Below are 18,387 nucleotides of genomic sequence, written 5' to 3'. Positions count from 1 at the left end.
CTTGGCAGCCCAAGATGAGTTACTTTGTGAAAAAAAGGTGACAATAGGAATGCTGACCTTTCCATATAAAATAAATAAGCTCGCCTCTGCTTTATCTACATTCCCTCTTACACAGTCATAGAACGTTTATGCATAAATTATATAAATTATAACCAAAGCCAAACTTTTTTTTTTCGTGTTAGATAAAGTGGAGAGGGATTGGAATACATGTACATTTTTATTGTCTTTGTTATAAATCCATCCAGCACCAGACCCCTGAGTTTCCTTCTCTAGTTGGGAGTTCATGGCCTACAGTGACACCGTCAACAACCATTTGATAAAAATACCAGCACTCAATTGGGTTTTTATTGATGTCTGTGCCATCTTTTACTTCATGTTTTGGTTATGGGACAGGAAGTGAAATGAATTCTCTCCAATAAAAGAGAGAATATGGCCTACTTAGGGCTTTTGTGTATTAAATAGGTGCAGAAACCCAGTCCCCCCCCCCCCACACACACACACACACACACACACACACACACAATGCAGGGTTCAGGAGTGCCCTGAGTACATATCTCACATACATACTGTATGTCACAGACCACTTTACAACCCCAAAAATGACCTCCTCCCAAATTCTCTCCAAAAGTCAGTGATGCCTCCCTCTTATACATAAACGCACTGTGCCAGGGCAACTGTTTCTCCCTTGTCTGTTCCTAAGTGCAGGGGCAGGAAGGGTTCTGTGGGTACAGCCAGAAAGGCCTGGCTTCTGTGTTTACAAGTGATAGATAGTGGGGAGCACAGGGCCGGTGCTGTAACTCCTGAGAAAAGCCCTTTTTTCTTTTTTTGAAATTTCTTTTGTATTGCTTTTGTAAGCACCTTGTGTCTATTTTAGTAGAAGAAACCCTTTAATAAATTATCATACGTAAAGTATAATAAAACCCTGTTCACACACTCTAAGCCACCTTATCTCAATGTTATGGTGTGGAAAGGCACATAAAAAAAAATGTCAATGTGCCCTTGTGCCGAGCTTGTATTGATCTATGCAAATCAACTGACATGGTGTCAAAGAGACCTTAATTTTTTTTAGAAAGCAGCTAGAGCCCTACAATCAATAGGGAAATGCGATTTACTGATTACAGAGCTTTAATTCTGACTCAGCAGGAGCCATTGCAGAGAAACCACTGGTTCCACACAAAAATAAAAAGTCCTTTTTTACAGCATTCTGGCAGGAGACAGGCTTTTCTACTCAGGCTGTGAATGATTTCTAAAGAAAATAAACTGTAAGGCCTCAGTCACATGAGCACTGAGGCCTATAGCGCAAGAATGGACAGTGTGTTTATGCAGGTACTGCATGCAGGCAGCCCATGTAAGTGTATTGGGATGTAGCTGCTGCATGGACATAGCTCATCCTAATTTAACAGATGTGTAGAGTGCAGGTGAGCACCCCTGAATACACACTGTAGGCGTCCAAGGCTGCTCAGCTGCACCCACATGTCTGTCAAGACTTACATGGGCTGCCATTGACTTATATGAGCTGCCTGCATGCAGCACTTGGTAGCTCAAGCCAAATAAAAATGTGGCCCATTCACGGTCTATAATTTTCAGCGCCCATGTGAATGAGGCCTAGGACTTTACAAAACTTTTGTTTTGATGCACCGGGTATGTAGTTAGCTGATGTACAAATGTTCAGTTGAGCTGTTAATGGGCCATTCACATGTCTACCAATAAAAATATGCACATCTTAATATGTGTTATCAAATGAAATTTTAAAGAAATTTGGGTGTGGTGTAATGATGCAAAAGCAGTAGTAAGAGAGATATTTAAGTTGTAATTTCTTACTATGTAGCGCCTACCCTACATTTTCGGGGGCCTGGTGGTGACCCCCAGAGGCAGGGCGAGCTGACATTCCTCCTCAGGGTGTATGTTACTAGGCATAGTTGGTGATGTACAAGATAGAACATTTGGTGCCAGTCACCTTTATGCTTGAACAAAGAGAAGTTTATTTCTCACAAAATGTGGGAGAGAGGGGATGGGGCACAGTATACCCAATAGTAACGATCAGCAGACAGACAGACTCCATTGACAAAAAGGTGAGATAAGGCGGACAGCAGTAAAGGAAAAGAGCCTTCAAGCTGAACCAGCACATCTGTATTTTGTAGAATAGGCTGTCTCCTATAGTAACTAAACTTTACTCATAGCATCCTACAGAATTATTTTGGATGGGTTCTCTCATGAAGCTCTCCCAGCCACCTCAAGAGGCCCCTGTCCATGAAGAGTCACCTCTGGTACTTCTCTAGAACTCCATCTGTCTCAGCATTGTTTCCAGATATTGAGCAGGCTCTCCTCTGTAGAATCTTGAACACCTGGATAGACCTCAAAAGATCTACCAGCCAGCAGAACTCCTGGGTAGGCCTCAGGCTTCAGGCCTAGCAGCCAGGAGCTGTTCCACACATTCCCACCCAGACCTCACTCTGGGCAGAGAAGACCTAGATCACCTGACTCTTTCGGGAGTTAATTTGGAAAAAGGGACAGGCGAGAATTCGACTCCAGGCGCTACAGCAGCCAATGGATAGGGGGGGGATTAGCCGTGCCCAACCCTAGGAATTATTATTTAGCAGCGCAACTGCAACATCTGGTGGGATGTAATCAGGAGGGGGAGGGCAATCCAAATGGCAGAGTAATGCTGATAGGAGCCCCACATAAAAAACTGGTAGATGCACTGGAAGCAAGTTCTTTTCAGCGCAAGGACCCCATAATAAATATGCTGAGTAAAGTATGGAGAACGGTAAAAAAGATGTTGGGATGTACAGGTTGGTCAGAATACACACCCCTGTGGGATAACAAGAACTTGCAGGAAATATTGTCAATTGGGAGAATTAACACATGGGAGAAGAAAGGAATAGTTAGGTTGGGTCAAATCTACGACGGTAGAATTTTGAAAACATTTACGGATCTAAAAAGGGAATATGACCTATCGCAACAGACATTCTTTCAATATCTACAGCTCCGGCATGCTCTGAAAGCGCAGTTTGGTCCACAGATCCCTGAGTGGGACAAGATATCCTTATCCCAGGAGATAATTAAAATAGATAAATCTAGGGGAGTTATATCTACCCTTTATGGGTTACTAGGCAGGGGTCTCAAAATAGAACCTGGCTTAGCCAAGCAAAAGAAGAAGTGGGAAGAGGACGTAGGAGAGATCACGGAGGAACAGTGGAAGAGAATACTGGAACTGGGGCCTCTACTATCGGTCTCCCCATCACAGAAAGTGTCACATCTGATGCTGATATACAGGGCCTACTACACTCCCAAGAGGTTGTTCTTGTTTGGAAGGAGGACGGACGCCAACTGTCCTAGATGCCGAGGCCATGGGGACCTTCTACATATGATGTGGAGGTGCCCAAAGCTGTTTCGATATTAGGAAGGAACAGCAGAAATTATAAACAAAATATTTGGGATCAAGCTGGACCTGGACCCTAAAACCTGTATACTAGGCTACAGGAAAATGCCGGGCGAACAGAAAAGCACTACGCTTGCAGTTATACGTTGCTTATTTCAAGCGCGGAAACTGATAGCACAGAAATGGCAGTCTGAGAGCGCACCTCTTGTGAGTGAATGGACCCAGGTCATCAATGATTTAATATGGAAGGAGAAAACTGTATATATACGTAGAGGAAACCTTATAGGGTTTGAGAAAATATGGAGGCCGTGGCTGAACGAAATAGGGTATCCATCTGATCAACAATAGTAGTAGAAAGAAAAAAAAAAGGTAAATAAAGTACAAAGCAGCTTGAAAACCATGGAATACAGGTTTGAAAATTAGCCTAGAGATAATAAAGATCAACCCAGAAAAGAGGGACACTAGGGGAGGGAGGGAGGGGGGGAGGACGGGGTAAGGAGGGAGGGAAGGGTTGGGAGAAGAGGGGGGGGTAATAGAATGCGGGATAAATCAATACAGAAAGTGTGAATCTGTATAGTGGATAAGATTAACTGTTGTGTATATAAGTTGTTTTTTATGCCATTTTTGTACAGTGGAAAAAAATAAATAAAGAGAATCCAAAGTAAAAAAAAAAACTTTACTCATAGCATCCTACAGAATTATTTTGGATGGGTTCTCTCATGAAGCTCTCCCAGCCACCTCAAGAGGCCCCTGTCCATGAAGAGTCACCTCTGGTACTTCTCTAGAACTCCATCCGTCTCAGCATTGTTTCCAGATATTGAGCAGGCTCTCCTCTGTAGAATCTTGAACACCTGGATAGACCTCAAAAGATCTACCAGCCAGCAGAACTCCTGGGTAGGCCTCAGGCTTCAGGCCTAGCAGCCAGGAGCTGTTCCACACATTCCCACCCAGACCTCACTCTGGGCAGAGAAGACCTAGATCACCTGACTCTCTTCAAATAAATACCTATTCCCAGCATTCATAGCAGCCTGTCTATACAATCATAGCAGCCTGTCTGATTGGCTGAGAAAGGTATGTTCATTCATAACCTGAATTCACTGTAGCTTATCATACTAATACCAAAGGCCAAAAAGGAGAAGCCACAACTGAAACATAATTAGGAGGAAGCCCATTTGATCCATAAACAGGCTAGCTACCACCCAGCAAGCTAACGTTACCTGTAGCCCTGTTTTAGGACAAGGTGCTGCACTATATGAACATGCAAGTTGCTTAGTGGTCATGATGACCCTTAGGCTTCAACACTTTATGAATCAGTGACCTGGAACAAGTATGCAGATCAGGAGTACTGACATACTGAGAGAAAAAAGCTAAACACCAAGCATTTTGTAGAAGGATCTCAATAATGGCATTCTGCATATTTCTTACACTACAAAGTTCCTTAAAAATGCTTAAATAGCAGGTGTGTAGGGCCCCAACCGTAACATGTTATCCCATTATACCATTATTCCTGGCATTATTCCTATGTTCCTTAAAATCCCAAGAAAATTCTGCTGATGAATTGTGCAGATATTCAGAATACTAAATGCCTTTTTGTGTGTTCCCCATATAAGACTGAAGTAAGTAGAAAGACATATAGTGAACTCTAGGATTTAGTTCACTGTCTGTGTATGATTGGTTAGCTACAATCAGACCATCTAAGGAGACATAAAAGTCAGTGGTTGTAAATATAAACCAAGTCACTGGAAAATTGCCCTGTATCCCTAGTCTTAACATGCATATTGCTGTAGCCGTTGTACGCTTTTTTGGTCTGTGTGTTAGCATTTCTAAACAAATGTGTGTGTGTGTTTTTTTCCAAAGACAGGCACTTGACTTCCAGTTTAAACCGAGCTATACTAGTCTATTTCCGAAAAATATGAAGAACAGTTTTACCTGAACCACTGCACAATATACTATAAATTACTGTATAAAGGCTGTTCTATATGAAAGTCTTGGATCTTGAGATCCATGCTTTAACTACACAAGGTTTGCTTAATACATAGCTAAATGTAACACACAAAACTATAGTGTAGCTTACCAATCCTAATGCCTTGTACACATGGTCGGAAATTCAGACGGAAAAGAGCTGATCGGATTATATTGTCGGAAAATCTGATTGTGTGTGGGCTCTATCGGAATTTTTCTGTCGGAAATTAAAACGGAAAAATTTGAGAGCAGGATCTCAAATTTTCCGTCAAAAGAATCCGATTGGACTTTTTTCGATCGTTTGTAGAGAATTCCGATCGGACAAAGTGCCACGCATGCGCAGATCAAATTACGAGACCAAAGCTATTGGCTGCTAGCCTCAACATAGTCCCGTTGTAACGAACAAACGTCATCACGTTCCAAACGGTTGGATTTTCCGACAACTTTGTCTGACCATGTGTATGCAACATCAGTTTTGGACAAAAGTCATCAGAAAAAATCTGACAGATTTTGCTGTCGGAATGTCCGACCGTGTGTACAAGGCATTATATGTGGTGGTTGCATTCATTTTTTTTTTAGTTTTTTTCAGGCTAAGAACATTTTCAGCAAGTATAAAAAAATACCAGTTGATCCTACCAGAAATGCACTGTCCTTGTCGCCTCCTCTTAGCCTAACAGAAAGCACAAACAATGTTACCTTACTTATGGAAATTACTGCTGCCAACTGGCCCTATGTAATGCTCTAAAGCTGAACTCCAGGAGCGGATTTTATTGCATAGTTACATTGGTACAGCTGGGACCAATGTAGTATACATATGCCATATCTGAGGGACTGCTATGGTAGCTGGAAAGCTCTGTAGTAGTCTGCTTTACTACAGGGATCGCCACTAACCTTTAAGTCCTGTGTCATGCAGCTGCCCTGCTGCATAGTGAACACAGGGTTGCGTCCTCAGCATGGCAACCATTTATAGAACGCCTTGTATTTTTCTTAAGGAATGCAAATGATTATACTAGGTGGTAATGGTTACTGCCCTGCATTTCCACCTTGTCCACCTTGTCCAATCAGAGATAACTTTGCATTCATTGCAAAAAATTCAAGTTTTCCTATGAGCAGCGTTCGTGCTGAGCAAGTGACCCTCTGTGGTTATTATGCAGCATGGCAGCCATGGGACTCAGAAGGCAGTAGCAATCACTGTAGTAGTGGAGACTACTACAGTGATTCTCTGCTTCCTTGGGTATGGCATATGCATACTTACATTGATCCAAGCTGGATCAATGTAAACTATGCAATAAAATCCATACTTGGAGTTCAGCTTTAATGCTCAACAAAGCTCCTTAGAAGTACATTGCAGGCGCACAGTTGACTACATTTCCATTATGAAACACTCTACAAAGGTAAATACTTCAGCTGTCTGATTGAAGGCTTGTTCGGTAATATCAGGTTCAAATACTGTATATAGTTATCAGTCATGTAAAATTTGGGGAAATTCAACTTACAAGATCATGCTCGGCTTCAGTATGTCACAGTATATGCTGTCATGGTTCCCTCAATGAACTGTAGCTCCGCAGTGCCGGCAGCACTCATGCAGCCCCTGACCATGACACTCCCACCACCATGCTTGACTGTAGGCAAGACACACTTGTCTTTGTACTCCTCACCTGTTTGCCTTCACACACGCTTGACACCACCTGAACCAAATGCGTTTATCTTGGTCTCATTAGACCACAGGACATGGTTCCAATAATCCTTGTCCTTAGTCTGCTTGTCTTCAGCAAACTGTTTGCAGGCTTTCTTGTGCATCACCTTTAGAAGAGGCTTTCTTCTGGGACCACAGTCATACAGATCAATTTTATGCAGTGTGTGGTATATGATCTGAGCACTGACAGGCTGACCCCCCCACCCTTTCAACCTCTACAACAATGCTGGCAGCACTCATACATCTATTTCCCAAAGACAACCTCTGGATATGACGCTGAGAACATGCACTCAATTTCTTTAGTCGACCATGGCGAGGCCTGTTCTGAGTGGAACCTGTCCTGTTAAACCGCTGTATGGTTTTGCCCACCATGCTGCAGCTCAGTTTCAGGGTCTTGACAATCTTCTTATAGCCTAGGCCATCTTTATGTAGGGCAACAATTCTTTTTTTCAGATCCTCAGAGAGTTCTTTGCCATGAGGAGCCATGTTGAACTTCCAGTGACCAGTATGAAAGAGTGAGAGTGATAACACCAAATTTAACACTCCTGCTCCCCATTCACTCCTGAGACCTTGTAACACTAATGAGCCATATGACATCGGTGAGGGAAAATGGCTCATTGGGCCCAATTTTGGACATTTTCACTTAGGGGTGTACTCACTTTTGTTGTCAGCGATTTAGACATTAATGGTTGTGTGTTGAGTTATTTTGAGGGGACAGCAAATTTACACTGTTATACAAGCTGCACTGCACGCTCATTACTTTACATTGTAGCAAAGTGTCATTTCTTCAGTGTTGTCACATGAAAAGATATAACACAATATTTACAATAAATGTGAGGGGTGTACTCACTTTTGTGAGATACTGTATATACAGACCATATGATGCAATGGATCCATTTTTGTGTTATTGCCACTAGGGTCTTATTAGGGGAAATACCCCTCTAGTCTTCCATGCCCGTGGAATATTTATTTATTTCATTATTTATTTCCTTAATTGTTACTTTTTTATTTAATATGTCTGTTAATATTCATGTATGCATTTTGTAATATACATTTGACCTTTGTTGTACTTAGCTCTACAGGTTAAAGAGAAGGTAAGAGAAGAGTCTGCTTATAGCCCAGAAGCAGTAGACGTAAAGGTTCTGCCACAAAAATCAGAAGGTAAATTAATGATTTAAATGCACATTGTGCATGGTAGCACTAAGCTATACATTTGTACAAGAGAATATGTTATAGGCGCAAAGGCAAGCACACAAATAGAAGTCCAAAATGATCTGGGCAAAGTCCATACACTTGTGTCAGCTTGGATTCTAGAGCATAGCTCACTCTGTAGTATAACAGACAAGGAGAAAAGAAAAAAGAGCCACTAAGTGTAGTAGATTATATGCAGTTTAATAAAGCCTCCATAATGGGCTAATCACAAGATATAGGTACCCTATTGTGTATGCGCGAAGCTCCGCCTCTCTCTCCTACTGGCTCGGCGAATGGGGAAGGAGGAGGGAGCCCGGGCGGTGACGTTAATACCTGCGGCTGAGGCTCCTGGAAGTGGGAACAGGATACCTGTAAAAGGCAGGTATCCTGTCCACCCTCCCCCCTGAAAGGTGCCAAAATTGGCACCAGAGGGGGAGTACAATGAGCAGAAGTACAACTTTTGGGTGTACCGCTTGAAAATGACCTTGTCAGCACAGAGGGGTCAATTCACTAAGAGATAAATACTGCATGAATTTTTGCCTTTAAATAACTCAAGCTCAAAAGTAGTAAATTCACTAAAAGTATTATTTAACAAATTAAAACAAATAGGTAATATTTAACCCTGTATATTTTTAGCTTAATGTGTTGATCACAATAAAATAAACATTCCCTTATAAACTATTTGGTAAGAGTCTTCCCCCAGCACTTGCAGTTTACAACTTTCAATGATAGTGGCTCCTGCTCTCTTAGTGCTGCTTCCTTGAACCTCTGATCTTCACAGGAAAAAAGGTAACAGTGGACAGTGCAGTCTCCAGTCAGTCTGTTAGCTTGGAGAAGGTCAGGGGAAAGAGGAGGAAGGAGTAGAGAAGTGCCTTACCATTTTAGGCTACAGGACTTTGTGGGTTATTTATAAAAGGCAAATCCAGTTTGCACTACAAGTTGCTGTAGATTGCTGTAGATCTGAGGGGAAGCTCTGAAATGATTCTGATTCTGGACGAGGGGACAGCCATTCATTCATGGCCACCCCCTCGCGATCGCTCCCGACGAATGAAAATGCTCCGTGACATCACTTCCTCTCCTGTAATGTAAACACAGGAGAGGAAGTGATGTATTCTCTCCTCCGTGTCGGTATTTTTCGTTCCGACACCGAGGAGAGAGGATCGGTGAGTTGCACCAACACGACACTACACAGTAGAACATGCCAGGCACACTCACACCCCCCCGATCACCCCCCCAATTACCCCTGCCCCCCAGTCACAGTGACACCAATGTCATTTTTTTTTTTTTTTGCTTTGGTGTCATTTGTGACTGTAATAACTGTTAGGGCAGTTAGGGTTAGCCCCCTTTAGTTCTAAGGTACCCCCCTAACCCCCCCAATAAAGGTTTAACCCCGTGATCACCCCCCGTCGCCAGTGTCACTAAGGCTGGGTTCACATTGCAGCGGTTTATGAGAACGAATGTGATTCGCACCGCACTGCAGTGCAAATCACATCCGATCTCTGTGCGATTCGAGTTCAGCCATACAGATAGTATGGCTGAATTTGCATCGCACCCGCCGCACCCGCCGCAAATTCGCACAGGACCCTTTTTTTGGCCCGCAGCAGAATCGGATCACATGGGTGTTCACACCATGCGATCCGAGTTTGCAGATCGCACTGCGATATGCGAACTGATCTGGGGGTGTCATTAACATTTCACTGACACTCCCAGCAGTTCGCATAGGGCAGTGTGAACTGCCGCCGGGAGGCATGCGATGCGGGAACCCGCCGCGGATTCGTGGCGTTCCCGCATCGCTTCAGTGTGAACCCAGCCTAATAAGCGATCGTTTTTCTGATCGCTGTATTAGTGTCACAGGTGACGCTAGTTAGGCAGGTAGGTATTTAGGTTCGCCGCAGCTTTTTATAGTGCCAGGGACCCCCATATACTACCGCATAAAGCCCCCTGATTGCCCCCTAGTTAACCCTTTCACCAGTGATCACCATATAACTGTTACAGGTGACGCTGGTTGGTTAGTTATTTTTTTATAGTTTCAGGGCACCCGCCATTTATTACCTAATAAAGGTTTAACCCCCTGATCACCCGGTGGGTGTCATTTGTGACTGTAATAACTGTTAGGGCAGTTAGGGTTAGCCCCCTTTAGTTCTAAGGTACCCCCCTAACCCCCCCAATAAAGGTTTAACCCCGTGATCACCCCCCGTCGCCAGTGTCACTAAGGCTGGGTTCACATTGCAGCGGTTTATGAGAACGGATGTGATTCGCACCGCACTGCAGTGCAAATCACATCCGATCTCTGTGCGATTCGAGTTCAGCCATACAGATAGTATGGCTGAATTCGTGTCGCACCCGCCGCACCCGCCGCACCCGCCGCAAACTCGCACGGGACCCTTTTTTTGGTCCGCAGCAGAATCGGATCGCATAGGTGTTCACACCATGCGATCCGAGTTTGCAGATCGCACTGCGATATGCGAACTGATCTGGGGGTGTCATTAACATTTCACTGACACTCCCAGCAGTTCGCATAGGGCAGTGTGAACTGCCGCCGGGAGGCATGTGATGCGGGAACCCGCCGCGGATTCGTGGCGTTCCCGCATCGCTCCAGTGTGAACCCAGCCTAATAAGCGATCGTTTTTCTGATCGCTGTATTAGTGTCACAGGTGACGCTAGTTAGGCAGGTAGGTATTTAGGTTCGCCGCAGCTTTTTATAGCGCCAGGGACCCCCATATACTATCGCATAAAGCCCCCTGATTGCCCCCTAGTTAACCCTTTCACCAGTGATCACCATATAACTGTTACAGGTGACGCTGGTTGGTTAGTTATTTTTTTATAGTTTCAGGGCACCCGCCATTTATTACCTAGTCTCACTAGTGTACCCCTAAATTTAGGGGTGTCTACTTTCCAAAATGGGGTCATTTGGGGGGGGTTTGTGCCATCTTGGCATTTTATGGCCTTCAAAACTGTAACGCCCTTAGAAAGCCTGAAGGCGGTGCTTGGTTTTCGGGGCCCCGTACGCGGCTAGGCTCCCAAAAAGTCCCACATATGTGGTATCCTCGTACTCAGGAGAAGCAGCAGAATTTATTTTGGGGTGTAATTTCACATATGCCCATGGCATGCGTGAGCAATATATCATTTAGTGACAACTTTGTGAAAAAAAAAAAAAAAGTTTGTAATTTTCCCGCAACTTGTGGCAAAATATAAAATATTCCATGGACTCAACATGCCTCTCAGCAAATAGCTTGGGGTGTCTACTTTCTAAAATGGGGTCATTTGTGGGGGTTTTGTGCCATCTTGGCATTTTATGGCCTTCAAAACTGTAATAGGTAGTGAGGAGTGAAGTCAAATATTTACGCCCTTAGAAAACCTGAAGGCGGTTCTTGGTTTTCGGGGCCCCGTACGCGGCTAGGCTCCCAAAAAGTCCCACATATGTGGTATCCCCGTACTCAGGAGAAGCAGCAGAATTTATTTTGGGGTGTCATTTCACATATGCCCATAGCATGTGTGAGCAATATATCATTAAGTGACAACTTTGTGAAAAAAAAATAAAAAAAAATTAAAGTTTGTAATTTTCCCGCAACTTGTGGCAAAATATAAAATATTCCATGGACTCAAAATGCCTCTCAGCAAATAGCTTGGGGTGTCTACTTTCTAAAATGGGGTCATTTGTGGGGGTTTTGTGCCATCTTGGCATTTTATGGCCTTCAAAACTGTAATAGGTAGTGAGAAGTGAAATCAAAAATTTACGCCCTTAGAAAGCCTGAAGGCGGTGCTTGGTTTTCGGGGCCCCGTACGCGGCTAGGCTCCCAAAAAGTCCCACATATGTGGTATCCCCGTACTCAGGAGAAGCAGCAGAATTTATTTTGGGGTGTCATTTCACATATGCCCATAGCATGTGTGAGCAATATATCATTTAGTGACAACTTTGTGTAAAAAAAAAAAAAAAATTTTTTTTTTTGTCATTATTCAATCGCTTGAGGCAAAAAAATAAAATATTCAATGGGCTCAACATGCCACTTATCAATTTCCTTAGGGTGTCTACTTTCCAAAATGGGGTCATTTGGGGGGGTTTTGTACTGCCCTGCCATTTTAGCACCTCAAGAAATGAGATAGGCAGTCGTAAACTAAAAGCTGCGTAAATTCCAGAAAACGTACCTTAGTTTGTAGATGTGACAACTTTTGCGCAAACCAATAAATATACAATTATTGACTTTTTTTTTACCAAAGACATGTGGCTGAATACATTTTGGCCTAAATGTATGACTAAAATTGAGTTTATTGGATTTTTCTAATAACAAAAATTAGAAAATATCATTTTTTTTCAAAATTTTCGGTCTTTTTACGTTTATATCGCAAAAAATAAAAATCGCAGAGGCAATCAAATACCATCAAAAGAAAGCTCTATTTGTGGGAAGAAAAGGACGCAAATTTTGTTTGGGTATAACATTGCATGACCGCGCAATTACCAGTTAAAGCAGCGCAGTGCCAAATTGTAAAAAGACCTCTGGTCATTTACCAGCAAAATGGTCCGGTCTGAAAGTGGTTAAATAAGAATTTTGATGGATTTTGGAGTGCAGGCATTTTTTCAGTGTTAAGCTCTGAAATGAGGGGAAGCTCTGCCGATTTTATCATCCAATCATCTGCAAGCAAAAATGCTGTTTTTTATTTTCCTTGCATGTCCCCCTCAGATCTACAACGACTGCCCTTCTAAGCGCACTTGCAGTGCAAAGTGGATTTGCCTTTCATAAATAACCCCCTTTGTGTTTCTACTAATGTACACAGTGTAGGGAATGCTGCAAGAGAAAGGAGCCACCCTGAAACAGGAAACTTGAGGCAGCGATGATGGCACCAGCTTAAACAGGAATATAGGCAATGATTGAAATAGAAACGAAGCTGCATATTTACTATGTAATCAAGTCAGCTGCTGAACGTTCTTAAAAAATTGAGGATTTACTTTGTTATGTGATATTTAGCATTTACATTTAGTGTTGTTTGTTAGTGTTTTATCACATTTTTGACAGGCTAACACTGCACCAGAGGGAGATTGCTCTATAAATGAAGACACACCAAAATATTGTAAAACTGTGAAAACATTATAGTGTATCGTCATTTACAGAACAATCTTTCTTTAGTGCAATGTTACCATTTATTTACATTCCTGAGCTAGGGACATAACATTTCCTCCCCGATACATTGTTTTCTTTTAACCTACTGGCCAGTGCAGAGTTCCCCTCATTCTTATTTTGTTTCTTCCTAAAATATTGACTGCCTATACCCCTGGTGCCCAATGTGTGGCCCAGGGGCCACATGCGGATCTTTAGTACTTTTTGTGTGGCCCTCTGGGCTCCCATACACACAAATCTGTCTTTCCATATTGCCCTGTTGTAGCCATGATTTATAGCAGTCTCATGTAATATGTCTCCAGTCAATTAATGTCTATGAAAGCATTTCCCCAGTCTTCAATAACTCGTATAGAATGCTCACAAACTCTGACAGTCTCCTCCACAGCCTCTGACCATCTCTTGGATCATGTTTGCAGCCTCTGACCATCTCTTGGATCATGTCTATGGTCTTTGACCATCTCTTGTGTCATGTCTGCAGTCTCTAACCATTTCCTTCACCATGTCTGCAGTCTTTGACCATCTCTTGTATCAGGTCTGCAGTCTCTGACATCTCTTGTATAATTACTACAGTCTTTGACCATCTCCTGTATCATACCCACAATCTTTCACTATATCTTGTTGTATGTCTGCTGTTTCTAACACTGAATATTCACAAAATTGTATGTATAGCCCTTTGATGGTGTCGAGGGCCACACATTAGGCCCTCCATATCAAGAAAGTTGTGCGTAATCAATGTGTAGTTGATACTCCCACGCTATCACTAAAGTGTGATAAGGTGGTATTAAATGGCCAATTGCTGCAGACACTTGGTAGCTTATCCGTAGCTAGTGTTATATGTAATTTTTATAAATATTGGTGCTGGTGGAGTAGCTGTATAATACTTACAAATGTTATGTGAAATAAGGTAGAAAAACACTTAGTAGCGCTGATGTAGAACAGTGCAAAAAAGGTGATCAAATATTGTGCAACTCTGCAAATAAATATCTAAAAACTTAGGAATTCATAAAATCACATAGCTAATATCACTTTGAAGTGCTGAACTATAACGATGCAAAAGAGTGATCAAAAATGTGCAACAAAAATACATTTAAGTTGCACATTTTTTGATCACTCTTTTGCACCGTTATACATTGGCACTAAAAAAGTGTTATTGAATGGCTATGCGATTTTATGAATGCCTGCATTTTTAGATATTTATTTGTGGAGTTGTACAATATTCACTCACCTTTTTTGCACCTTTATACATCAGAACTACTAAGTGTTTTTCTACTTTATTTCACATAACATTTAAAGAGTATTATAGAATTACTCAAGTTACATATCAAGAAAGTTGACCACCAATTTTTTGTGGCATTTACCTCACATTTTCATCATATTTGCAGTATACCTCACATATTTACCACATTTGTGGTATTTACCTCACATGTTCACCACATTTGCGGTATTTACCTCACATATTTGCGGTATTTAACTCCCATGTTCACCACATTTATGGTATTTACCTCACATATTTACCACATTTGTGGTATTTACCTCACATGTCCACCACATTTGAGGTATTTACCTCACATATTTACCACATTTGTGGTATTTAAATCACATGTTTACCATATTTGCGGTATTTATCACAAATTCAATATTTTATTTTGATTTGCTTTTATTTTATTTTATTTTGACTGTTACTATTGCCTGAATTATTAAAAACAAAACACAAATATTGCATGTGATAACCGCTAGTGAAGTTAGCTTATATTCCCCAAATTCACGTAATTTACTTCAAATTCGATATTTTACTACGAATTGACCCATTTATTTTCATATGCAAAACACAAATATTGCATGCAAGAACGGTTAATGGATTGACCCCAGGGTAGCAATGATATACAAATACGTACAGTAGGTTACCTGTACCCACATCATTACTCCTTTTTTCCTCCTTTAAACTTGCATAGACTTAGCTTATTTTTAATCATGTTGAATTACTCATTTCAGTACTGTATTTGTTTCCTAAGCAGCATTACAGTCATTCATTTTGATTTGCACTGTAAATAAGATTTTCTTTGATTTTTCCATATACACAGAGGTGACTATTGATTGCAGCTTTGATCATGGAGCTTGTGCCTGGAAACAGGAAAGTGAAGATGACTTTGACTGGAAGCAAGCAGAACGCAGCCAGGGTAAGCAGTACTGTATATATACTGGGTCAACATAATTTCATCTCTTTCTTCCAAATTACAAAGATTTTATACTATTCGGAAACCTTGCAGGTTGAAAAGTGTTTCAGTTATTTAAAACTTTATTTTAACTGCACATGAATGTAAAATTAAGAATTTTATGTTTTCTGTTTATTAACTATAAAAACAAGAGTATTTCAAATCAACAGTAAAGTCATTTACAACTACTCTATATGAGGCTTGTAATATTCTTGTGGGAAGTGCAAGATACAAAGGAGAAGTGGGAAGATAATGTGAAAGCAATATAGACATGTATTTTACTAGTGTGATAATTTCTGTATTCCTTTTCCATATTCCTGACCGTCCTTTTCCATACTGCTCTTTCTATGGATATTGTAAGCCCCAGGTTACCTTTTTGGCATCTAATGAACAGTTGTTGCGTATTTCATACCAAGCAAATGGAATAGAACAGACTGTCATTGCCTATATCTATGTAAAATTGAATGGAGATTCATGCAATGTGATATGAAGTACCAATAATGTGCAATATTTCCAAGCAGTAATCTCCAATTAAAGTATGTTAAATGCAACACTTGTCATCCTATCAAAGATTATGAATTCCCCCTTTAGACCATTCCTTACTCTAATATTTGTCTCCTCACCTCTTTCTTTACTGCCTCCTTCCAAAAACGTATGCTGATAGCATTTGAACATAATTCACCCAATGTAAGGAGGTGGAAAATAGAGATACTACATATTTTGCCAGCCTCTACTTACCACCCTATGTAATGGTGAAAGAAGAAATAGCTGGTTATACATAGAGAAACTGAATGTACAATTATTTTTTAAGGTTTTTACTGCAGTTCTACAACATTTTTTTTAAAAAAAGCATACATTTTATTTTATACCTCAGGTGGTGGATTTTATATGTCAGTTCCAGCAAATGCTGGTCTCAGGAAAGAGATTGGACGACTCAGCTTTTCACTACCAAACATAAAGGCAGATAACAATTTATGTTTGGCATTCACCTACCAATTGACTGAAGATAAAATTGGCAAACTGAGTGTGTTTGTGAATGAGAGCAAGAATCCAGTATGGGAAGAACACAAAAGTAGAGATGAAAGATGGAGGATAGCAAAAATTGAAATACCAAAGACCTACAACAGAACTACTCAAACTGTAAGTCTTCCAAATGATGTTACGTGTTCTTTCTCTTAATCTATCACAAAATGGAAAGATATATAAGGACATAGAATGCATTAAGATTAAAAAAAAAAAACTTCTGCCTTTACAATCACTTTAACCTACCCTCAAGTGCGACCAACCTTTATATTGAGCGTGGCTCTATATCCATCTAAAAGTTACCTGCAGAGCCCCTTTTCTGTCTCTTTCAGAGAAGCTGCAGCCTAGAACACTACCTCCATTGGGTGTAAGCCCCCTGGAAGGATAACCCGCTCCACCTATTTTACAATAAGACCAAACCATCTGTTCATCCAGCGCTGTCTCACACTCACATCAGATTCCTATTGCATTGCTAATGGAAAGCATGTGAACTTACTCATGTGGCATTGTCCAGGCCTGAACTACCAAACAACAAATCTGGACACTGTTACATGGGGGCGCAAAGTTATTCCCCCTAAGATACAATATCATTTGCAACTGAAGCGCCTGCATGTTGGTTGAGTATTAATATGATGCTCTGGAAGCTTCTTGAATACATTAAACAACTTTACTTGTGTGGAAGATAGCAGAACATATCTTAACAGCATTTAAACAGGAACATATCTGAACACTGGAGAAAGGTACTTCCTCTCATTGTGTTATGCAATAGATTCACATGCACGTTACACTATAACACTACAGCGCCACCTGCTGCATAAACAGGTATAATGGATATATAGTTACAGTACATAAGCAACTTGCTGTTGTTCTTCTAACATCCTTTCTCAACAGCATGTGCTTTGTCAACTAACATTCTGCTTCTTCTGGGTATAGCTATAATGTTCCTTTGACAAAGTTTTGGTGAGTGCATCAGCAGTCATCTCCTCTAAAGGGCAGTATTGAATGTCAATAACACCTAGCACTTGATTATCCCTCAGTAGGTGATACTTGACATCTATGTGTTTGGTCCTAGGATTGACCCTTTCAGATTGCGTAAGCTTTTTAAATCCCTGGTTGTCTTCAAAAATGGGAATTGGTTTTGACATATCTACCCCAATGTCCACAAAAAGTTTAAGAATCCATATCGCTTCTTGACACACGTGAGCTGCTGAAATGTACTTTGCTTCAGTTAAAGATAGAGCCACAGTTACCTGCTTTCGACTAGACCAACTTATGGTTACTTACCCATACTGGAAGATGAATCCACTTGTGGATTTGCGGTCTTTGCAGTCCCCGGCTCAATCAGCATCCACATGCCCAGTTTTGGATTTGATGCTGCTGGTAAGCGTAATTTCATCTAAATTGTTCCTTTGAGGTAATGCATCACTCTTTTTACTGCATTCCAATCATGCTGACAGAGAGCTGAGACTTTCCTGCATAGTATGCCCACTGCTGCTGCTATGTATGGTCTTGTCACAGTGGCGACATATAGCAGCTTACCGATTGCTCTGCGATACATGTCATTGTTGGGTAGCAAGTTTTCTGCTTCATTGCTCTTTTTATAGCCTGATTCCATAGGAATTTTCACTTTCTTTGCATCTTGCATATGGAATTGTTCCAAGATTTCTGAGATTTTCTGAGTTTGGTTGAGAAGATAGCTTCCACCTTCTCTCTCTATTTGGATTCCCAGATAGTAGCTAATGTTCCCTAGCTCTTTGATTTCAAAAGTTTCTTTCAGCTTGTGAACCTTCTAATTGTAATTCCTTT

General features: G+C 41.3%; 1 protein-coding gene across 1 annotated transcript in view; it reads left to right on the top strand.

Moving 5' to 3' along the window:
• The window catches only part of EGFL6 (EGF like domain multiple 6), a 138,024-nt gene that overhangs the window by 105,611 nt on the left and 14,026 nt on the right, over positions 1-18,387 (top strand). Inside the window, exons 9-11 of the mRNA XM_077482542.1 lie at positions 8,115-8,201; positions 15,427-15,522; positions 16,433-16,698. Of these exons, the coding sequence (XP_077338668.1) occupies positions 8,115-8,201; positions 15,427-15,522; positions 16,433-16,698 (449 nt within the window). The remainder of the gene's footprint in view (positions 1-8,114; positions 8,202-15,426; positions 15,523-16,432; positions 16,699-18,387) is intronic.

This window comes from Lithobates pipiens, unplaced genomic scaffold, assembly GCF_037356315.1.
Source record: "Lithobates pipiens isolate NorthernLeopardFrog02 unplaced genomic scaffold, aLitPip1_a1.2 Scaffold_16, whole genome shotgun sequence".
Classification (NCBI taxonomy): domain Eukaryota; kingdom Metazoa; phylum Chordata; class Amphibia; order Anura; family Ranidae; genus Lithobates; species Lithobates pipiens.
This window is presented reverse-complemented; position numbering and strand designations above follow the sequence as displayed.